This window comes from Bacillus rossius, chromosome 12, assembly GCF_032445375.1.
Source record: "Bacillus rossius redtenbacheri isolate Brsri chromosome 12, Brsri_v3, whole genome shotgun sequence".
Taxonomy (NCBI): Eukaryota; Metazoa; Arthropoda; class Insecta; order Phasmatodea; family Bacillidae; genus Bacillus; species Bacillus rossius.
This window is the reverse complement of record NC_086339.1, coordinates 50,264,928-50,290,773: the sequence shown is the minus strand read 5'-3', so window position 1 is coordinate 50,290,773 and position 25,846 is coordinate 50,264,928. Positions and strand designations below refer to the sequence as shown.

The window sequence follows — 25,846 nt, the reverse complement described above, 5'->3', positions numbered from 1 at the left end:
GTTTCCTTCTCTTCGAATAATGAAAGTCTTTCTTTCTGACCCCTGTAGTTTAAGGATTTTTTTATGTTCGTGGGTGCCTTCTTCAGTTGCGGTGTTGACAAAAGTTCAGTAAATGACATGTTGTACTGTCCACTGAAAGAGTCATCTGTATCACTTTCGGTTGTGTCACTCACTTGTGTTGGTCGAGTAATAAGATGTTTCCTTTTTCCCGTTGGTTCTTTAAAATGATTGAAGTCATTTACATTTTCTTTGTTTGTAACATCATCCTGTGGCTGTTCAGTGACTGAAGAAGGAGCAAATGCCTCGTCCGGGATTTGGTGGGGATCGAAGGGATAGATACATTTTGCCCTAAATCCGCTGACGATGTTTGGTGCTGTTACTGACTTGGCCCAGACCTTGCTAAGAATAGGGCCCAACGTGGTCCTAGTCAGTCTAAAGTCCTTTTTTCTGTCATACGCCAACAACAACTCATCATCCCAGCAACTTTCAAATGGCTTGAAGACGGATTTGTTCAGAGGTTGCAATTCGTGCGTTGTGTTACTTAGTAGGCAGTAAAGTACAATCCCTCACTGACCTGCTTCACGCACAATGTTCACGTCAAAGTGACTTGAAGCCCCATCAAAGATCAAAAGTACCTTTCCGTTCATGTTATATCGAGCAAAGTGTTTGAGCCAACGAATAAACAGAGCAGTCGTCATAGAACCCTTATTAGACATACAAATTATAGTTCCAACAGGCATGCCATTGTAGAACTCTGGTTTCAGACGCTGCCCTTTAAAAATAACCATTGGAGGGATTGCATTTCCGATGGCATTGGCACATGTCACTCTGTTACATTTTCAGCATGCTCCGGAGCAACAAAGTGAACCCTTTTCGCTCCTCTGCGAGCCAAAACAGTTTGCTGATGATGAATTTTTGAGTCTTACACCTTTCTCATCGATGTTGTAGATTAGTTCCGGTTTTTCCATTAACCCATTTTCTTGTAAAATCACTCGAAGCTTGTCAAAGTGATCAGTAACTATGAATCGATTCAGCTTCGAAGCTCGACCGGGGTTCATACTTTGCGCCTTTTTCTTTGCAATGTTAGGATGCCGTTTGAGGAATGGGCGTAACCATTTCCGGCCAGCCAGGCCTTTAGTAGAGTCGAAAGGATGTGTTTCGTTGTTCATTGCACAGTAAGTAAATACAGTTCGCCGTAAGAGTTTAGAAGTAAGAGGCATGCCGATAGCACACATGCGGAAAATGCGTTCACAAAGTTCATTTTCTTCAGCCGCAGTTAAGTATGTTTGCTTACCCAGTTTTCTGACAGTTGAACCAGTTTTCAAATGATTCCGCAATGTCCTTCTTAGAATGCTGAAGACTGAAGCAGCCTTATTCACACTCAGAGTGCCACCGTTGACACTGTCCATTGCTTCTTGCAATTGGTCTTCGGTCCATTGAGCCCGCTTCGTCTTTCGCCCGTTGCTCTGTATTTGTCATAGCTTACCGTGATACCGTATCCACACTGAAAAATAGATCAAGACAATTCCACAGTAATTGCTTGAGCACATTCTATCACAACGAAAAACCCTCGCACTTAGGTAGGTACAGTTACGTTCAATTTAAATTATAAACTCCGCAGTACGGGTTTATTCAGACTTCTCCTACATTGTGTTCCCCATAAGAAATTCTAAATTTATCTTAAAATATTTTATTGGTAGGGTATTTGTATCAAACCAGCAACCCTTGCATCTTCAGACCGGTGTGCTGACCTCAAGACCAAAGTAGCTATACTTATAATATGAACGATGCTGTACATGTAATTCATATGCGTTACTTTGGAAAAAGGTGGGCAATACGTTTTATTTATGATGCTGCTAAGAACATTCAAAATTGAAAATAAAACATATACTTTGATAAAATGTTTATTTATGTACAGTCATTTTAATTACATGTTTGCAACATATCAGTAATATCAACGTAACGGTAGGTACCAGTATGGAACTTTTACGTTACATGTAATAGAAATTAAATTTGCGTGGCAATATGACATAACATTACATTAGACTTGTGAGCTAACTGAACCAACTTTTATACCGTGCACCTGTAATGTATAAAGAAATATTTCTCTACATATGCCACCATAATTACGGTTTTTTAGAGTGTGTAGACCAATAAGGCCAAGTGGCCTTGTTGGTCTACATCCTTCCATTTTCACCTTGGACTTAATGGGAACACTTGCAATGGGTGACATTTCGCTTCTTATATCATAATGACTTCAAATATTGGTTTGTACTGATATTACATACGAAAGTAGACAGCCAGAGTTTTAATAATATATATAAAACGTGTTAGTTTTCTATACTATTTACATAGATTTAAGAGAAATTCACTCACCAAAATATTACATCAGCCACTTCGCGTCATGCCATGAACGAAACTGGCGTGCACCTCGTGGCTACTAAACGAAGTGGCGGCCTTTGTTTTCTTGTTTACCCACTAAATGGCAGCTGCGTACAAGGGCACGCCACTACTTTATCAGCGCGCTCTGCTTTTTATACCAATCATATGGCCTTATTGGCGTACATGGCCTTATTTATATATCAATTTTGTGGGCACGGTAACTTTCGCCATTTTTCACAAATCACTTCCAAACACACACACACATATATATATATAATTTAGTGGAGGAAAATCTTGTTCGAGTTCGTTTATGGGTTAATGGGCAATATCCGTCCAAAGGCATAGAGATGAGGAAGGTATTTTAAAACAGAAACATCGCTGTCACTTCCTTAATATGGAAAATATCACTTCCGTTTGAACGTATTATAACTCTTAGGAGTAATACCAAAATATTTTGTCTAAATATGTTTTTTATACGACCAAAAATGACTGCAAGGGGCTGAAGAAATGGTTTGAGGACAAAAAATCATAACTTCCTTAGTAGGTACACTATCAAATCCGTTCGATTTGTTTGTAAAACATAATTTTTATCTAAAAATATTATCTTAAACATTTTTATATGACTAACCATTGCTGCAAGGGGTTTCAAATATTGAATTTATATAATCCGTACTTTTACACTATTAAATACATTACTTTTTTTTAAGACCTAAAAGTATTAAATAAATATTTTGTCTAAAATAATTTTTTTTAATGACCAACCATTACTGCAAGGTGTAGAAAATTAAATAGTTGAAAGTCACAAAATTTTTTTTAACTTCCTTAACATGCACACTCTTAAATACGTTCGAACGGTTTGTAAACCGTATAAATATTACTTAAAACTTTCCTCTGAAATAATTTTCATACGACCAACCATAACTACAAGAGGTGGAAAAAAGAAGGGCTGGAAGTGAAAAAAAATGTAAAACTCTCTTAGTAAGAACACAATCGAATCCATTCAAATTTTTTTAAAATCATATAATTGTCATCTAAAACTTTTGTTTAAAACAATATACGATACAATAAGCCATTATTGCTGCAATGAGTTGAAATAAAACAGTAGAACATTTTAAAATTTATAATTTCCGTACTATATACACTATCAAACTCTGTCTAGTTTAATGCAAAACATTTCATTATTACCTACAGCCTTTATCATAAATAATTTCTAATACGACCTACAATGACTGCAAGGGGTGGAATAAAAAGGGTTAAATAACAAACGAAAACCATAGAACTTAGTAGGCACACTAATAAAACCTTTAATTTTGTTTGTAAATCTTATATTTTTATCTAAAGTTTTGTCTGAAAGTTTTTTAAATAATAAAACATTATTGCAATTGGTTGAAAAAACCCTGAGTTTTGAATGTGAAAATAAAAAACCTGCCTTCCCGGTAAACTATCGAATTCAATCTATTTTTGTTTAACCGTGTAAATATTGACTAAAACTAGTGTTAAAATAAATATTATTTTACCTAACCATTACTGCTAGTGGTGGAAATAACAAGGTTTTAAAGTTAAACATTTTCATTATTTAATTTAATAGATACAATATAATATCCGACATAATTTTTGTATCAACCGTAAGCTTTATTTAAAACTTTGGCTAAAACAATTTTTTATGAAACGAATTATTACCGTAAAAACATGGGTTGAAACTAAAAAAAAAATCTTTTAGTATCAGGTTGGTTTTAATTTATTTTGAACAGACTTAATATTATCGTAAACCTTCGTGCAAAGCATTTTTTTTACGATCGCGTTATTAGTACAAGGAAAATAAAATATTTTTTGAAGGTCAAAAAAAAATAATTACCTTAGTTAGCATAAAATATTAAATTCTAACCTTTTCATTAGTGCGTTTGAAACATTTCAATGCTGGTTACTTGAGTTAAAAATATTCGTAATATTTTCGCTGCATGGAAAATTGGCAAATATTTTATCTAAAATTTTGTAATATTGGAGAACATAAATAAGTTTGTACATTACGTTCTTAAAATGTTCCAGAATTTTACAGAACTTTCCAAAATATTTCCAGAACAAAAATTGGTACTACGAAATATACCTAGGCCTGTAGTCTATGCCGAAAGGGATTACTTTTTATTAGTAGAACAATGGATTTAGAGTAAGTAACAAGCGTTTTTGGTCTTTTACATTGTTTATGCTTGACTTTACAAGCTAACGACGAATAAAAATAAAACATATATTTAACTCATTGGAGTTAGAAAATAAAACTTTAGTTCATAATATCGCTTCCTTGCAGTATGAAAATGGTTGTGGTAGTTTTCATCATACCACTAAGAGATAACACTAAGAGTAGGTCTCATAAAATAATGCAATAAGTAATAAATATAAATTTCATGGTTAGTTTATTTTTAAAAGTCTTTATATATCTTAAACGTGTTGCAGATGGACCCATTACAAAATTTAACATCGTGCATTTCCATATTTGTTACTTTATTTCTATGACAAACTTCCATTCAACTTTTTAAAAGTATCTCAGTTAAAAATTTGTAACAACTTTCTTATTCTTATTGTATAAATATTCTGTACTAAAATTTCCAGGGATGTCACAAGAGACAAAAGAGATGGTAATGTCATTAGCAGTTCTTTGGAATTTGACACTTTTCATGACTGAGAATAAGAATAAAACCATTTGTACAATTACTTTCCAGATGTGAGGCCGCCTGCTTCGACGCGAGCTCTGCAACACGCCATTGCCAGTCGCATTAGTCCACGGGGACTGGCTCTCCCTACAGCATACTCCTGGTGGCTTTGAGCACACGCAACAAGCATTGCAATTCACTCGTTCTGAAGCACGCGGCCGAACATTTGAACATTTGGTAGGAAAGACATGCAATAAACATGGACATGAAATAAAACCATCTCTCTTTCCGTTCACGTCCAAAATACCTCAGTTATTTCAGTTATAAATATTCATATTTAATTAAAACATGTCTGTTTGTGTCTCTCGTAACATAACTAGGAGTTTGAGAACTGAATTTTGCCGCCCCAAATAAACTAATGATGTGACTGACAAACTATTTAAGCTTCTCAGTGAAATATTTATGACATCATAATTGAACGCCTTATTTAAATGAATCTTTAAAAAAACACGCATCATGTCGGATGCAGCTGGTAAAAAATAAATCTTATTGATCTTTAAAGATAATTTTTCAATGTAATGAGTGTGTGTGATATTAAGTATCAAGTAATTCTTTGTTACGGCCTCTTATAAGTAGGGAGCGGAAAAATTCGCGGATTCATTCGGCGATAGGCTAGAATTCAAATACATATACCTTTATAATGATTTTGCTATTGGCTTACTGTTCCACAGGACGATTCTCAACCAATAATAAAACCTCAACCAAAGAAGGATCGAATCACAGACAAACCAGCTGTGACGACTTACAAGTCAGCAGCCAATGAACTTGCGTTATTTGCCCAAGTGTACACGGGAATGTTCAGTCTATCCTGACGGCCATCGAAACGGCGAATTTTTCCGGCCCCTACTTATAAGCTCACTGTCACCTAGATGCTACGTCTAGCCATTGACCAATTGCAAGCCAATGCTAGAGCCATGCGCTGAATGCAGTGACCAATCTCATGCACTATGAGCTTGGATTACCTCGCTGCTGGCTGCGGAAGTGGTCGTCGTACAGGTGGTACACACGCGCGTGCGCCTTGAGCACGTTGTGCGCCGCCAGGTAGAGCCCCACGCCCGGCGCGTTCACGGCCGGCGCGATCATGGTCGACGAGTACCCGTTCACAAACGACAGGGGCTCGTTGAATGTTATCCACCACTTCACCTGCAACACCCATTCCCAGATCATTATATGGACCACATACTCAACATAATGATGTAGACCGCATACTCATGATGCTAGACCAAACACGGATGACGATGTAGAACACATTCTCGTGATGCTAGACTATACTCAGATTATGATTTAATACAATTTCTGGGACATATGCCTTTGCAGTTTTGCACCGCTGTAATGGGAAAATATTTGTTCATTACAAACAATGCAAAATTGCAATGGCATACTCCAAAACTTGTATAAAATAAAAATTCTCCATTGTATAAACCATTTAAAAATCTTACAGATGATGATATCGACCACATACTCATGATGATACAGCATACACAATGATAATATAGACACCATACGCATGATGATAAACTTTACATTGATGATTATATACCTTATACGATGATATATTATACACTTATGATTATATAGACCACATAATAACGATGCTAGACATATACTGATGATTATATAGATCACATACTCATTAAAGGCCAGATAAAATTCATATTTATGTATTTGTTTATTTTTCTGTATCATTAAATATTATTGTTTAAGGCATGCATCATTTTGAAACTGGGTGGGTCTGCTGGTTCGCTAGGCATGTGTTGAAACCATGAACCAGGGCATGTGAACGCGCATTAGTCGCGGTTGGGCTAGTTCTTGACTCTCAGGTATGGACTAGCGCACCTCTGTAGGCAGAACACTAGCACCCTCCAGTGCAGTCAGGCACCGAGGCCGGAGTGCGAGTGGGCCAGCCTGGATAGTGGTTTTTTAGGCAGCGATGGAGAGTTCTGGAAAGGCGCGCCTTAGAGTTTTAGGATAGTATGACCTATTAAACGGGGCTCATTCGTTAGAGAGGAGTCGACATGTAGTCTTTGTCGGGGCTCAGACTGTCGAAAGAAGGGCTGAATAAGATAGGAGAAAGATTTGGCGCCCGGCTACCGAGAGTTGCAGAGAGCCACAAAGCTGTGTTAGCACTTATTAGTGCTGCACAGCCCGCCGAAGCTCACCTGTGCGCTTCTAAGTGCGCAGGGGTAACAGTTGTACTGCTGAATTACGAAAATACAGCAACGTGCAGCACCCTTTGGCCTAGCCGCGACCCTGGCTAACTAAGTCCCAGGGAAGCGGTCAGTGGGTGAGGCGAGTGTAGTTAGGCTGTCACTGACAACTGACAACATGGACGCAACAACGTCAGCACCGCAACCGAGAGACACTGGCGACGCTGAATGGCTGACAGTGCCTAACAAGCGCCTTAAGCGCAATCACGAAGCGATGGACGGCTAGGACGAGGGCCCTCCGCCCCCTGCGCCCGCGGCAGCGACCAACCAACCCGCAGAGGCAGCGACCAAACCCGGCCGGCACCAGATCAAACCACTGTATGCAATTGTGGACGCCACCCACAACTACCCTGCAATCTACCGCGCCCTGAAGGAGTGCCTTCAGGACAAATTCACGGTGTACAACCGCGGTTGTGACCAGCTCCAAATCCAGACAGCGAGCGTGCCCGAATAACAGACGGCAATCAGGGCCCTTAAGACCATCGGTGCCCAGTTTTCTGTCCTTCTGCAGAAGGATGAACTTCCAAACAAGTTCGTTTTCAGGGGCTTCCACAGGGAGACCCCAGCCGAATCTATCTCTGACACCTTCCAGGACATGCGGCTGCCAGTGCAATCGTTCTTGTTCCTAGAGAACAGGCACACACGCCAGAAATGCGACAAGCTCGTCGTAGAAGTCCCTCAGACTTGCGACAGCGACAACATTCTCGGCATCCGAGAATTCGCGGGCATGAGCATTAGAGTGGAGAGGCACCGCCACCCGGAAGGACCAAACCAGTGCAGCAACTGCCAGCGTTTCACTCACGTGGGTAGGGGCTGCAACTCAAAGCCCGTCTGCCGCTGGTGCAGCGGTCCGCACCGTGCCCCCGACTGCCCGCATGGGGGCAACCGCAAGTATGTTCGCTGCGCCAATTGTAAAGGGCAGCATGCAGCCAACTACCGGGGCTGACGGTATACAAGGCCGAGTCACGCCGCCATTTTCCGCCGCAAACACGACGCGAACGAGAGCGCCAGTCAAAATATGACATGCGCACAAATCGGCGAGCTGCAGCGGCAGCGCAAGCACCGCCCCAACCACAAGGCCCCTCAGGCCAGCAACCTGGCAACCCGCGCCAGTACTCAGGCCCACCGGGACCACCCAGGCACCGACCCTGGGACCCCCCTGCGCCCCCTCGCCTGTGGCAATACCTGCCCCAAGCCGCGCAGAACAGGTTTGCGCCCCTCTTGCAGGAGCCGGCCTACCACGAGACTGACTGGCCAGTCTATGCCAATGACTATCGGCCACGCCGACAGTATCAGGGCCAGCCCAAACCGCACTTCAAAAATAACACGAGCTGCCACAAGAATGGCAAGGGCGCTTCACGCCAGCCACGCGACACACCTGCGTCTCCCGCACCGCAGCCACCGGCCAAAATGCCAGCAAGCAGCGGCAAGCCCCCCCCCCCCCCCTGCTCAGCCACAGCCGGCCTCACCTGCACCTGCCGACGCAATGGCAGTTGACGCCACCCCTGGGACGTCATCGGCTCCCCAGCCTACGCCCGCGCCCGCACCAAAGAAACAACCAGTGCTAGAGAACTTCCTACAGGTCTTGGAGAAATCTGAGACCTCCAAGTCAGACCATAACCTGGCCGCAACCATTATGCCAATGTGCCAACTCATGGCCATATGGTGCAACCCGCAAACGGAGCTGTCAGAAAAAATACAGGCCACAATGGGCTTCGTAAAGCTACTCAACGCTCGCCTCAATGGCAGCACATAATTCCGGTTCGAACCAAACACAATCGGCCGGCAATAATAGTCTATATAAAATCCTTTACTTGAATGCACGTGGAATTAAAAATAAAATATCAGAATTTACTTATCACCTAAATAACTATAAAATTGATATCGCGGCAATTAATGAAACAATTTTTTTATCAGGCAGACCGATTCAGTGTACTAAATTATGTCATACATAGGCATGATAGGGATAACGGCGCCGGGCGAGGAGGCGTTGCTTTAGCTGTACATAGGCGCATTCAACATACAGAATGTCAGCTCCCACAGTTCCCTAATTTAGAAGCTGTAGGCATTAACCTGGTTATTAATAGGCAACAATTAAAGCTAATATCCATATATGCTAAGCCAGGCCGATCACTCACAGTGGCAGACCTGGAGGCTTTATACCGTGTTTCCTGGCTGTCGGGGACATAAATGCTAAGCATATAGAGTGGAACTGCAGGCGCACTACAACGTACGGTAGACTGCTCTATACGCATCAACTCAACAGAAATTATCATGTGTATGCTCCCTTAGAGCCTACTCACGACACAGGCCGAATAAATTGTTTTCCTGACATTCTGGACATAGTCATTAACAAGCATTTTAACACCGGCTTCGAGCTTGAAGTGGTACATGAAATGTCCTCAGACCACTTTCCAGTTCACATTATATTTGCCAATGCGAACACAGAAACCACCACGCCCCGCAAAATTAAAGACTACCGCCCCGCCGATTGGAGGGGCTTCCAAAATCACTTAATACATCATGCCTTGCCTGATGTGACAGAGCTTAACATCACTACAGGCAACGAATTGGAGGCAGCGATAGCTGACCTCACAACAAAAATACAGGACGGGATAACTGCGTGCATACCAGTAAAGGAGATTAAATTAGAGCATGATGAGCTGCCAGCATACATCTCACAATTAATAGCACAAAAAATTCGCCTACGTAGACGGTACACAAGACCGAAACCAAGCGCCGAATAAATGAATTACAGACGGTAATATCCGAAGAAATAGCCCTCTGGCGCGACCACACATGGGAAAACCAAAATTTCTAAACCTATAATCCAAGACAATAGTGCCTGGACTATGACGAAACGCATACTAAGTAAATCACAGAAAATTCATCCCCTCCAAAATGACTCAGGAATAGCTTTCAAACCAGCGGACAAGGCAGAAGCCTTTGTAAAAACACTGGAAACCATTCCAGCCGCACAACCAGCCTTGCGATAGGCAATTCACTGCCCCCATATACAGGGAACTACGCACTAAATTACAACAACCAGTGATAGTGGAACCGGCTTCCACCTTCGCACAAGAAATTAAAAGGGTCATAAAGCGAATGAAACCCAGAAAAGCCCCCGGAAACGAAAGCATTCAAGCTATTGTTTTAAAACAGCTCCCAGACGAAACACTGAAATACTTAGCCGCGTGTATTAATGCAATGTTAGCATTACAGCACTTCCCTACGCAATGGAAGGAGGCAAATGTCATAGTCTTTCATAAACCAGGGAAAGACAAATCCCTCCCGAAAAATTACAGACCAATAAGTCTATTAAGCACGCTGTCGAAAGTAGCCGAACGCATTATATTACACAGGTTAAATATACACATACGTGATCACAACATTCTGCCCAACGAGCAGTTTGGTTTTCGCGCAGCGCACTCTACAATACAACCACTAGTTCGCCTCACAGAGGAAATAACTAGCGCATACAATGTCGAGGATTATGTAATTGCTACATTCCTTGATTTCGAAAAAGAATTCGACAAAGTCTTTCACGCAGGCTTAATATACAAATTGTACGAAACAGGTTTCCCTGATTGTTATGTAAAATTAATATCATCATACCTGGCCAACAGAACATTTAGAGTCACCACGGAAGGCACTAAATCCACACTTAAGCACATAAATGCTGCCGTACCACAAGGCAGCATTTTAGGCCCTGTCTTATTTAATGTATATGTAAGTGATGTACCCAAGCCAGAGCACCGCCTCGTGAAGATAGGCTGCTATGCAGACGACACGGTTCTGTATAGCAGATCACATAATCTGCGCCTAGCTACGACTAGACTGCAAACCGCGCTAGATACGATGCAACAGTGGTGCACATAATGGCGCACAAAAATTAACACCACCAAGTCCGAGGTAGTAGTATCTACACGAATAAATCTGCCGCAACCAAACAACAGGCCACAGCTTACCTTGTTTGGCGAAAATATACCGCACAAGGACACCGCTAAATACCTAGGAGTCATTATGGACCGCAAACTACTAAGAAGAAACCACATAGAAGCCAAGCGCGGCCAAGCCTATGGTAGAATGAGCTCACTCTACCCAATAATGAGTAGGCGCCTGGGAGGCACTATGTACAACGTTCTGGCCCTGTATACTGCCCTCATTCGACCCATAATTACATATGCAGCCCCCGTGTGGGCTACAGCATCAAACTCACATCTAATAAAATTGCAGCGAATACAAAACAGATGCATTCGTATCGCCACCGACGCCCCCAGATACAGCCCAGTCGAGGCTCTCCATATGGAAACCGACATGGAGACATTACACGATTTCTACATCCGAACTACACAAACATTTTATGATAAATGTGCAACAAACCAAAACCCACTTGAGTAGTATAGGAAAGTATGTCCGGGGACAGGCTTCAGGCTGTGGAGCCAGAGCCGGTGTGCGCCATCTTGGATTGTGAAGTCACGGTGGCCATCTTGGATGAGCGTAACGGAACACCGCGTAACGGGACACAGCGTAACGGGACAAGTAGGACATTGACATTTGACCCTCAAAATTCGCCAAAATTGGGCAAAAATTGCCCAAAATTCCTCAAAAATCGCCAAGAATTAAATTTATGTGGAAAAAAATTTCGCCAAAAAATCTCGAAAAATTCCACAAATTAAAAATTTCTCTTTACGAGGGAAAATTTTCCCGTTTTAAAGGAAATTTTCCTGTTTTATTCCTTAAAAATACCAGCAGCTATAAATGTCCATATGTAGGCTTAAGCATCCATGTTTACAGTCTACGATAAGCCTCTGACGTCATCATGGATAATGACGTCACCGTTGCAATTATCGTTACAATCGCCATCTTTAAAACCTTTATTTATGATCAGATTTTAATGGCAAAAAATTTTACATTACACAAATACAAGTAAAAGAAGCCATTATTGTATGTAGCCAGCTTTCCTCAGTTCTTTGAGTATGACGGATATTTCATTGATGCACGAATATTTTCCTGCACAAAGCGAGCCATATAGAAGCCTTAGCCGGTCAACCAATATGTTTGGATCTTTCCATGATGTGTAATCAATCTCTTCTACCATCATCTTACTTGCTTGTTTATTATACATACTTTTAATATAACAATCGTCCCAGTGATCATAATAAGCATTATCAGATTTATTTATTATTATAACACGTCGTTTCCATCGTTTTGGTCTCAATACACCATCACAGTTTTCGATCTTGCCTGCTTTAGATGCCTCAGCACAGTCTTCGATCACGTCACCAGTTTCAGAGTCACTGTAGCAATCACCGTAGAAGGCATCGTCTTCACCCAGATTTCCATAAGAACTCGATATCGTTGATGTCGAAGTGTCTTCATCGTCTTCATGCTTCCTTTTAAGCAGTCCATTATTTTTACAAAGTATGGAGGATCTACTGAAAATAGGCTTGAATGTATTCTCACTTTTCACTGTGTTGATACTTCCATTAGATTCAGTCTTCCCGAAGCCATCATCATCCTTCAATTTATGTTCTTCGTCACGATCGGGTGAGCTAATACCATCACGCTCAGGACAAGGAAAATTATTGTCGTAATGCAGATCACTCTTCTTTAGTCTAGTGGATCCATCGATGTCCTCTATGCCGTAAGTAGTCTTGGTTTAACATGTTCTACCATGTCTTTTTAAGCTGTCAATTCGTGTTAACAACCTGCTACAACGATTACAGCTTAACATGTTGCGTAGTGGGTTTTTAGCACAATCATTCTTCTCATGACGTCTAGCATTCCTTCTCATGACAAAATCCTTGCCACAGTATCTACAGCGGCTTCCTTCCGATTCAAAGGCAGATAACAATCCATGATCCATGGTAGCTTCTGTGACTAATTTTTGATACAAACTGACAGTTTTCTCCAATTGGAACCATTTCTTAAATATAATTTTTTAAATATTTCATCAGCGAGAGTTAAGTTATCTAATGCAAAGGTACTTGATGCATGTAGTTTTGTTTTTCAACAACAGATGTCGCCACATGTTGCTTGCAGGTAAATAATATTTAGTTCTTTTATGCGGGATGCGGGATGCTCACTAACAATCGCAAAAGAAGGATGGCTTCGCTAGACTCCAAGGAAAAGGAAGTCCGTCCTTCCTGTTAGTGCTTCTTAGATCACTCAGAGATTATTATTATTTCACTGAGAAATGATTTTTTTTTTAAATTTCCACCTGATAATAATATTACAAGTGTTGATTAAGTAGCAGAAATTCGCTAATTAAATGTAACCTTAAATAAATTAAGATGACTCATTAAGTAAAAAAAAATCCTTCATGCAGAGATCAATTACTCATCTGTAACCAGAAGTACTTGCAGAAAACCATAAATATATTGTCAAGTATATTCTGGAGCACACGGAGAAAACCACCATAATACTGTCAAGAATAATCGAGAGCACACGGAGAAAACCACCATAATATTTGACAATAGTAATCGGAAGCACACGGATTAAACCACCTCAAGTTTTGTTTAATGACATGAAATTACAGAAAAAATAAATAAAAAATAATAATAAAAACGAAAAAATACAAAGGATTCTGCTAGCTTGTACTAGAACTCTTACTTTGCACAACAATGAGAAGTTCACAAGCTAGCAGAAGCCTTTGTATATTTTCGTTTTAATTTTAATTTTCTATTAATTTTTTCTGTAATTTCATGTCATTAAAGAAAACTTGAGGTGGTTTTTTCCGTGTGCTTCCGATTACTCTTGTCAAATATTATTGTGGTTTTCTCCGTGTGCTCTCGATTATTCTTGACAATATTATGGTGGTTTTCTCCGTGTGCTCCTGAATATACGTGACAATATTTTTATAATTTTCTGCAAGTGCTTCTGGTTACAGATGAGTAATTGATCTCTGCATGAAGGATTTTTTTTTACTTAATGAGTCATCTTAATTTATTTAAGGTTACATTTAATTAGTGAATTTCTGCTACTTAATTAACACTTGTAATATTATTATCAGGTGGAAATTTTAAAAAAAATTTCATTTCTCAGTGAAATAATAATAATCTCTGAGTGATCTAAGAAGCACTAACAGGAAGGACGGACTTCCTTCTCCTTGGAGTCTAGCGAAGCCATCCTTCTTTTGCGATTGTTAGTGAGCATCCCGCATCCCGCATAAAAGAACTAAATATTATTTACCTGCAAGCAACATGTGGCGACATCTGTTGTTGAAAAACAGAACTACATGCATCAAGTACCTTTGCATTAGATAACTTAACTCTCGCTGATGAAATATTTAAAAAATTATATTTAAGAAATTGTTCCAATTGGAGAAAACTATCAGTTTGTATCAAACATTAGTCACAGAAGCTACCATGGATCATGGATTGTTATCTGCCTTTGAATCGGAAGGAAGCCGCTGTAGATACTGTGGCAAGGATTTTGTCATGAGAAGGAATGCTAGACGTCATGAGAAGAATGATTGTGCTAAAAACCCACTACGCAACATGTTAAGCTGTAATCGTTGTAGCAGGTTGTTAACACGAATTGACAGCTTAAAAAGACATGGTAGAACATGTTAAACCAAGACTACTTACGGCATAGAGGACATCGATGGATCCACTAGACTAAAGAAGAGTGATCTGCATTACGACAATAATTTTCCTTGTCCTGAGCGTGATGGTATTAGCTCACCCGATCGTGACGAAGAACATAAATTGAAGGATGATGATGGCTTCTGGAAGACTGAATCTGATGGAAGTATCAACACAGTGAAAAGTGAGAATACATTTAAGCCTATATTCAGTAGATCCTCCATACTTTGTAAAAATAATGGACTCCTTAAAAGGAAGCATGAAGACGATGAAGACACTTCGACATCAACGATATAGAGTTCTTATGGAAATCTGGGTGAAGACGATGCCTTCTACGGTGATTGCTACAGTGACTCTGAAACTAGTGACGTGATCAAAGACTGCTGAGGCATCTAAAGCAGGCAGGATCGAAAACTGTGATGGTGTATTGAGACCAAAACGATGGAAACGACGTGTTATAATAATAAATAAATCTGATAATGCTTATTAAGATCACTGGGACGATTGTGATATTAAAAGTATGTATAATAAACAAGCAAGTAAGATGATGGTAGAAGAGATTGATTACACATCATGGAAAGATCCAAACATATAAGGCTTCAAAACTAAGGATAAGGCTTCAAAACATAAGATAAGGCTTCAAAACTTAGGATAAGGCTTTAAAAATCCGGGAATGTCTTAAAAAATCCAGGAATGTCTTCAAAATTACAGATGAAGCTTCATAAATTAGGATAAGGCATCACATATAATGATTAATATTAGCATAGACAATAAATCTTTGGAGGGATCCAAAGAATACAATATAGTTGCCACTCCATTTGCATAGAGTTTTTGCTAAATAGAATTATTCAAGCATACCTTGTTTTGAACATATATCTTTATTAATAAACTAGTTGTTCTAAAGAAAATAAACTGTTAAGCAACATCTATAACGCTGTAGAGGTACAACTAGATATAATAATAAAAAATTTAAAAAAGTTTAATTTGTTAGTAATACTATCTGGATGAAAAGAAAGAGAAATAATTTTAAAAAGGGATCGAAGTTGAATGAAATAAAATAGGAAACACAATGCTGGTTGTTGGTTTACAGAACCAGAAGGAAAAAATAATTTGACACAGTCCCATGGAGATGGTTTTCGGCTATTGTGCGAAACAGAATTCCCCAGTTTTAGGTGTTGATTTTATTAAGTTTTTTGATAAGGCGGTAATACCAAGTCTTTTATTCAAAAGAAAACGAATGTGGTGTGTTGTACGTCCTATTTGTTTGCTCTAATATCTTCAAACTTAAGAGGCACGAAAAAAATTAAAATAGATGGTCTAGAGAGATTTGGCTGTTACATAGATAATAATTTAATAATTTTTTTATTCGGCAAAAGTATTATTGCAACGAGTTGAAAGTTTTGGTGCCCTGTTATGTTATATGGGAGGGTGGGGGGAGATGATTTCCCAGCGGTGACTAGCGTTGCAAAAATATGTTGGTAATTCATGAGCTACTCTTACGAGACAAAGACAGTTTTGGTGGTGGTACAGTATAAGAAAAAAACCGGTATGTGTGCAAGAGGAGGAGAGTTATTTATGAGATAAATTTAAGAATAAATTTAGGATTAAAAGTTTTTAAATAGATAATTAGAAATTGTTTTTAAAGGAGTAATGTTACCTATATGATTTGTTTTCGAATGGAGAGACGCAGTGGCGCATTAAGGATGAATTCAAGGGAAGGACACACAATAACTGTGATTGCAGCTTTTACTCTCCTGGTATTATTTTTTAAGTGATGAAAAATTATTTATTAATATTATCTCTCCAATTCAAGAAGATGACAGTATTACAGTTTAAGATCTCGTTCACTCGTTTGTCAAAAAAAAAGTTGCGAATTAATATACAAGATGATATTAACAAACTACAAACATGTCTTCAGTCTTAATCGTAGTAATAATTTCATATAAAGAATGCTCCAAAAAAGCTAACAATGAACAGTCATCACTCGAATATTTGTTTGGGAAGATTACGTTCACATTCTATATAATGTAGAGTATATACTATATTTTTTGATAATGTCATTTCTAGTGTATATTTTTGCCGAAAAAAGCAAAACTGTTGAGAAATTATGGGAGTTGTGTGTAAAATAAACCATAATCACGTAAATATGTAAAGTATAAATATTTTCTATGGTTAGTTCATTCATATATATATAAACTTTTTTATACAAAATAACTATATATGAAAGAAAAATACTCACTCTGTCTCCGTAGTGCGTAAACAACAAATTAGCATAATCTTCAAAATAATCAATAATAATATCGTTAGCAAAGCCTCCGAGGTCTTGAAGATGTTGCGGAAGATCCCAGTGGTACATTGTAACCTGAAAGAAATAACATGACCTGAAATTAGAATATGTTTTAAGAGAGTAACGTTTACACATATCTTACCACATGGTATAAGTGCTAAGTCAATTATATTTATATTTTCTTCATGTAAACGAAACCTTAATTCTTGGTTGAAACTAATCATTGGAAAAAGAAAATCTGCTTTACAAATGAAGATAATTTACATGACATTTGTTTGAGACTAATTCATGAATAATTTTTTTCGAAGCAAAAATATGTTGCTCTAACCTGACATGAGTTTGTGCAAACAGTAGATGCAGGATAATAACTCATATCCTGTTCTCTTTGTACGCCTTCAAGGGAGAGTATGGTTGCTGGTAGACAAAGCTTTTATGTCTAATAAAACAGTCGTTGTCCATGATCACTGAATATTAATGCATTCACGCACCTGATTTCATGTCGTATAACTAATCGGGAGTGTGCTTACAAATTAAATTGAACCATAAAATCACCATACACATCTATGTACTGCCCGAGATTCGAACCCAGGCACTCAAAATCAGTTTTAGGCTCGCAATTATTCCAGCAAAGGGCAGCCAGTCATCAGCCAGCTAGTCACGATGAACAATAACGAAAGGACTCGAGAAAAAATCCTTGTATTACGGCAAAGTCTTCCACGTTCCTACTACAGAAAATAAACTCTCATTTCTTCCACGATTCTAATAAAAAATGTCTTGATGAAAAATTACAGTTAACGGGTTTTTTAAAATTCAGAATGCACAATTGCGCACTGAACCTTTTTCCAGGAGAATAAAAGAGAATTAAAAACACCCATGCCAGAAGTTTAATTCGAAAATTTATTACGTACGCTAACCAGTAGACCAAGTTACTGACCAGCCATTTAGAGGATCGGTTATGTTGAAGGTGCATATGAAGGGACTTGCACCTGCATTTCCAAATGAGTGCGCATGGTAAACTAATGATAATGAACCCTCCCCACCTCCCGGCTCGGCGATAGCCACGATCTCAATGGAGCCCAGGATAGATCCAGCGACTTCTCGAGAGGAAAACAAGCAAATGCATCAACTTGAACACAATATATGTTTGAAGTTATATACATCGAGTGATCAAGACATAGAGTTGGCTCAATGTCAAGACGACTCGATGGAAATAATGGAAATATTACTATTCATGTTTAACATCTTAGCTCTCGGTATACGGCATTCGGTATAGGAGTAATTTCGTGAATGGCAAGGATATCATATGAAATTGAAATAATGCAACATCAGTGCTGTCATTTAGGGTGGATGGTGCATACTAAAGTTCACAAAGCCAAAAGGATACTTTATAGTACTAACCGTTTAGTGAATTTGAACAAGTTGGACAGAATTTTTATAATTTTACTTTGTCGAAAATCAGGTCCACAGCTGGGGTTTAGTAACTTTTCAAGTCTGTTTTGCTTTTATCGGAGCCGTGTAATTCGTGTCAAGAAATGTATTTGAAAACACAAACTTATTACATTTAACACTCTCGGCATTATTGTTAAATATATATATACATTGAATTCCGTATCCTGTTTTCGTATTATAAGTATTTTTGCAACATGAGAACACATGCATGTGATCGTTGTAGCTGTTAGATGATTACACATCACTGGCAAGTTATAAAATACTTGGTCACTTTTTTTTAAAAAAAAATTTAATGGTCTACAGCCATTGGTAACAACAAGATATTAATTTCTTACATATCCCAATATACGATTTATCTCTAAAATATTTTAAAGTAGTACAAATTTACACCCGCGCCTTGTCTGGTGCTCGACCTCGTAACATCTAGCCACAAAGCCGGTGTGCTTCCGGCTATTTACGGATGGTATTAAAATAAACTCTGTGGTTTTAAGTAATTAATCCAACTGTAGATTAGTTCGGGCAAGTGAACGTTATTCGTTTAACACATCTTTTTTCCTCTTGCGACCAATGACTTGCGTTTTAAATATAAACAGAATTCAGTATTCGAAACAGAACCTTCATAACTCCTCACTCAGAAAACATAGCTGGTAACAATTTGCACATACAGTATAGTCATAGAAATAAATAAGGGCGAGGTTACGTGGGACTCTGTACTACTTCAGGTAAATATGTTCAACTTTTGTGTGTGGTTACACACAGTCTGGACATGTTTCGTTTGAGGTCATTTCTCATTCAACCTGAACAGGTTGACAAAGTAAATCAGAATGACATCCCGTCTACATAAGTTTCTCTGATTGGCTGTTGAGTTTTGAGAATATAAAAAGTCATTGCGAAAAATGCAACCTGGAGAATGTTCTTGGCACATGTTGGTGTAACATTTTACCAACTGCGACAACATTGATTAACAAGTAATAATTTTAGTGTTTTAAAATGATGCTGAATGTAATTCTCTAAAAGAGGTGCACTTGCTCAAATAAATATAATCCACAACACATTCATTCGATGACATTAAGCATTGCAATTGAACACAATTTATACCAACTGCAATGTAACTCTACGCTTTCACGTTTTTAAACATGTTTACTTAAACTTGTTCACCTGAAGTTGTTCAGTGTTCTGTATAACCGCGTCCTAAGACTAGTATCGAGAATGAGCGATGGACAATAAGAAACGTTAAATAAAGGATTGCATCACCTGTGAACATGACAAAGGGCGAAGAAGGTGCTAGGAAGAACTCACTATAGGAACGATGTCGTTGTTGACGAGCTCGTTGATGAGGTTGTTGTAGTAGTCGAGGCCGTCCTGGTTGATGACGGACAGGTCGCCCTTGGGCAGCACTCGCGGCCAGGACACGGAGAAGCGGTAGAAGTTGAACTGTGGGGACAAGACCAATAGCAACATTCACCTGGCATACAACCCGTGACTTAACTCGCTCATTGCGCGGGACACACCCAGCTAGTTTCAAATATAACCTTGCATTGAGAACAATGAGCGCAAGAAAGTTTCCAGAACAGCCACATCATCAATTTTGAGGGTAGCAGCAACCAAAAGTCTTTATCAATATCGTCTTCATATTACTGAAAGTGTTTATGATATTTAACTATAACTTTTGTAGCTAAAACAGAATGTTTTTGTGTAGGAATATTTATATTAAAGTTTGAATGATAACAATACAATATTATATTGGCAGTAGCACATGCAACTGTAATCCCTACACAACTGTTGAGCCACAGCAACTAAACACAATTATTTCAGCTACAGAATGTTAAGTTATATATAAATATATAGCTGGGAATACCTTTTTGTTACGAAATGCCAGTACAGTTTCAAATTTCAATGCATTTATACAAAATTATATAAATGTATAAATGCAGTGGAAAGCTACACAGGAAGTTTATCAGAGCGGGACTATAAAAGTGGTCAAATAATCTCGTAATTAGTAAACTAGATACAGTCGAAATAATTTTGAAATTTGTATCTCCTACACTTGTTCCAAAGCATATTCTCGCCTGTGCATAGATGCTTCCTACTATAGGAACTGAATCTGTGTATATCATTGTTATAAACTTGTAAATTTGGAAATATCGTGTTTTAGTGCTTCCAAAACTACGCGTAATTATCTGGAGGCCTTTTTTCACCATCAAATTATTTTTTTACTATAATGCTTAATAAGCACGTGAATTCACTTCAAAAAATAATGCTAATTATAATTAAATTTTTCCAAACAGCATTTCACACAAATATAAAAAATTGATGTTTTTCGTTATCGTGCAATTAAACATTTTTATTTGTATATTTATAATTTTATTAAAATTTCACCGGAAGAATCTTAATTTAATAAATATTCTGATATTGTAAAATTGCAATTTTATTTTTAAAATCCTTTTTCTATGATACTTAAAAAATTATATTTTACATGTATGGCATACAAAATGTAACAGCCAGCTTGATTAAAAATTAATTTTTTATTTTTACAGTCAGACATTTTCGAAAATGCCGCTGGTGTTCTAAGCCTGACCGCATACGTCAAGTATCCTCTCGACCGAGGCTTCGCGGTTTCCTCCATGCGTTGTGTAGGCAGCGACTCAGGACGCAGCCTGACTCTACGAATGCCCCCAGAGGTAGGAGTTAGGCGGTTGTTGTACTGCTTACTGCCTAGTTGCAGGCAGGAGAAATTGTTTGACAAAGAAGCTCAAACTCATAATGAGGCGTCTATGGATCCAAAAAAGTGGATTTATTAAAACATGATATCACTCTTAGGAGTCTGATGAACATTCCGTACAATAACTTTCATCCTGACTTAAGTCCTTGTATGAACAAGTCATAAAATCAATTTCGCTTTGAAATGCAACGATTGTCTGCTGCTGGAGATGTTGTGATTGAGTGCTAAAGGCACGTTTAATGAACATTTTCCTCACACAGGTACGACATGATTACCAAGGATGTTTGCTTGCCGCGTTCCTTCGTTCGTGTGCTACCGACTTTGTACGAGGTAGTCTCAAGGCCAAAACACTTCATAACGTTACATAAACTAACTCCTGAGTTTGAATAATGTGTTTAACAACGGCAGCAATCACATAAATCTCCTATTTATTCGAATTTCTGGTGTAACAAGTTTTAAGTTTATCACTTCTCCTTCAGTACACTGAAAACAGTCGTGGAACATTTTTGTTTGTTGCAAGGGTGTTTTTACAGTTTGTTATAAAAAATAGCGAATGCTTATGAAAAATATATAAAATTAAAAATACAAATAAAACATTTGGGATATTTTTCAATGTTTTCACCGAAAATCTTATTACGATTGCTGGCGCATGCGGGCCAAAATTTAAAATGCATTTGCAAGAACTGAATGTTTCCTATTGGCTTGTAATATCTTAAGAAAAAACTGCGATCCAGATTCCAAAATATATTTTTTTCCTTGATACATCTGGGTATGATCCTGATATTCAGAAAGCCTGATATTTAGAACTAACTTATTTACCGTGGCCAGGGGCTCGATTCTGAAATGCATTAATTTTGTCTTGTGACTTACGCTCACGACAACTCGTCTTCCGCCACAATAGGTATTCTCAAATGCCAAAACACGGGTAGGCATCACGACTAATTGTAGTAGTCTCCGAGCACTGTGGACTGGTAGGCGATACAACTACTGTTAAATGCTGGGAAATTTCGTTATATTTCCTGATACACCAGTAGTATATAATAGTTGCTCTGGAGCCAGGCTTCAGACTGAGGTACTGAGGTGCTGACCGTCATCTTGGCTTGTGACGTCATAGCGTCCATCTTGGATGGCCTTGACCTTGACCTTTGACCTTGACCTTTACCATCAAAAATTGCAAAATAAAATTCCAAATATTCACCAAAAACCCACCAAAACGTTTAGATTTTTGAAAAAATATCTACTAAATTATCAGAAATAATTTGGAAAAAAAAAATTTTAAAATTCCCATTTTCGCGGGAAAAATTGCAGTTTTGAAAAAAAAAATTCTCGCTTTAGTCCGTAAAAATGCCAAATGCTTCGAGATTCCTAAAAACGGCTAAAATACTAGGCCTATATCTACAGCCTCCGATAAGCTGTTTCCAGGAATTAAAATACCATGACCGCCATTTTGGATTATGACGTCTCCATTTTTAATAAAAAATATTCTTAAAATTGTTTTTAAAAATAATCTAAATTTAATTTAATATTATTTAAAACATGCACTTACGTCCTAGGTTCGAATCCAGCGAGAGCAAAAATAAAAAATATGATGTCAGATCCTTCCACCACGGAAGCCGCCGGCCGACTGAACTCCTACCAATAATGCCAAGGTAAAAATATTAAGACAGCTAGTTTGCCTTCATGTCCGCCATCTTTAAATATATAATTATTCTGCGAGAAAAACGGGAAAAACTTTGAACTTCATAGAAAAATTAATTAATAAAATTAAAAAAGTTATTTAAAAAACACTGTTGCACATTTTGTTACGCCCACCATATTGAACGGGATGACATAATCGTGCACTTTTCGATACGGGCCCCGTATAGGATTCTAAATCGTTGCAATTTCCGTTACAACCGCCAACTTGAAAACCCGTACTTATTATGCAAGACATTTAAAAAAAAAATTCATAAACTTAATTAATAAATTGTAAATAAAATTTTATTTAAACACGCATTTACATCCTTGGTTCGAACCCGGTGAAATCAAAAATAAAAAATTTCGATAAATACTTCCTCCACAGAAGGCACTGACCGATTGACCTCCCACCACTTATGCCAAGGTATATATATCGCTAGCTGGTATGACGTCATGTCCGCCATCTTGTTTTCATCTGCTGGAGGCCACCATCGTGTTTTCGTCTGTTAGAGTGCACTACCACCATGTTGATTTAATTTTTGTCCTCTAAAGTGCAATATTAAATGATTATTACTGAGGTGCCTGCCATCTAAAAATTTGGATACAGTTGTGAAAGTTAAAAATCTAATAAACATTAATTTCTGCATCAGAGTTTAATGACTAATACTCAGCTCCAGTGGCGTAGCCAGGATTTGTGTATGGGGGGTGTTAAGAAGCATGCCCCCCCCCCCCCCATCTCCACCGTATTGAAGCGGGGGGTCCGGGGGTCCTCCCCCGGGGAAATTTGGATTTTAAGGTGTAAAATAGTGCTATTTTAGCAGTTTTCGGTACTTAAATTTAAATATTGTAATGGTAAAAATTTTATTAATTTGAATATGAAATTTGTTTGAGTGATGAATAAGAAATTAATTAAAGGTTTGGTGCTAAGGGGGGGGTTTGAACCCCTAAAACCCCCCCCTGGCTACGCCCCTGCTCAGCTCTAAATGGTTTATACTAGACAGAGACCAGCTAGATCCTTTACAGACAAAGACTTCCTCTTCTTGTCAGTGTTTAACAGTCTGCCTCACATTGTCAGAACTGTAAATTACAGCAGCCGATGTCTTGAAAGCACACTTCTTCACTATGTCCTCGACTGGATACATCTTACCAAATACACAGTCCAACCTCAAGTTATATTTCAAAGGATCGTTTGTTGCTACATCATCAGTAAAGTGATTGATTATGATCTGCTTGATATCTTCCAGAAAAGTATAAATGTCGTTCGACTCACTAAACATGTTTTGATAATAGTAGTTTTTCAATGTTCCACGAAATGGAGACTGCGCCAAGTAGAACCCATTATCATTCACCTGTAATGCACCGAATACAGTCTCGGCCTTATATTCATGTCCAGGCATCAAAGCAATCGATTGCTAAAAATCTGTTTGTACGCTCACGAGTCTCCGACCTAAACCGAGGAGTCGAAAAGTCTGCTAGTAGTTCAAAAGTAGGCACACGGACTTCACCTTTACAATTTTTCGCATCCCGTAGCAAACTGTCAATACGTGTAAACCATACATGGCACTCATCGAAGCGAAACATTGTACGAGTAGGATTTTTTACACATTTGCTCCGCTCATGTCTTCGTGCATCAAGGGAAAAAGCAAACGACATATCACAGTAGCTGCAAGGATACCGCAGTGATGAAGAAAAGCCTTTCAGACTTGAACCAGATACTGATGTTGCTGCAGTTGTACCAATTCCTGTCATACTCTTATGAACATCAATGCATCACTTTTGTAGCGAAACCTGTACTTTCTGCTGTACAGCACAACCTCTGCATGTCTTGTAACAATCCTCAGTCATAACCGAGTAAACCTAAGTTCTGTTATTATTTTGTCACACTTCACTCTCTCTTGATGACTTGTGTAACTAGTGGATATTTTAGTTTCAAAAGGCAAAATAATGATCTCTTCTAGAAAGAAGTACCTTTATTTGTATTTAACATTTCATTTCTTTCATAATAAGATAAAATCATATAAATTGATTGACATGTATACAATGAAACCAAATTAAAATTTATTTAAGATTAAATCATTAAAATAATGGGTCGGCCCTCATTACGAAAACACCATTCATTATACCATTAAATTATAATTTACAACAATAAACAGGTTAATAAGTGGCAATACCATCACACATAGAGCAATTTAAGTCCCGACAGAAATATTTTTGGATGTCCGATCTGTTCAACGTCGTGATTCAATGCTATTCCGAAGATATTAAAAAAACTGAAGGACTGGCGGTGTGACGTTTGCTGGCCGAAGTGGAGCTGCGGCCCTTGGAACCTCATCCGGCCCTTGTACCCTGTCTGTGAACAAATCCGAAACAAACATGTTCAGGACTGGTTCACAGACAGTTGGCAAAATAGGCAAAAAATGCCTTCTAACCACGATGATGGTCGGAGGATAAAGGTTGTCAAAAACTCACCATACACGGAGATGGCTTCCAGCGTCAGCCCGGGTGCGGAGCTCACGAACCCGCGGTTGTCGCGGATATTTCCATGACTAAATGCTAATCACTAAAGATGTGGGACTCATAACCCTTGCCTAGCTGATTACGTCTTTAAAAAAACGGAGTCACGTCTTGAAGCCGAAGATACTGTGACGTCAGTCCGGAGTCACGGCGCGCATTCTCTTTGGGGCGGTAGCGACCCGTAGTTAAAAGGCAAAGTCAATCAAAAGAAAGGGGGGAGGCTTCAGCTTCTGGACCGAAAGGTTCCGAAGATTACCGAGAGGCTTGTCGAGAAATACTGACTTCGATATCTCGAAGTTGGTGGTACTGAACGA

The 25,846-nt window shown here is 38.6% G+C and overlaps 1 protein-coding gene across 1 annotated transcript in view; it reads right to left on the bottom strand.

Moving 5' to 3' along the window:
• Nucleotides 1-25,846, bottom strand: part of LOC134537929 (myrosinase 1-like) — a 241,491-nt gene that overhangs the window by 115,599 nt on the left and 100,046 nt on the right. The window contains exons 3-5 of the mRNA XM_063378905.1: nt 19,919-20,053; nt 17,123-17,245; nt 6,050-6,230 (exon numbers count right to left, since the gene is read on the bottom strand). Of these exons, the coding sequence (XP_063234975.1) occupies nt 6,050-6,230; nt 17,123-17,245; nt 19,919-20,053 (439 nt within the window). The remainder of the gene's footprint in view (nt 1-6,049; nt 6,231-17,122; nt 17,246-19,918; nt 20,054-25,846) is intronic.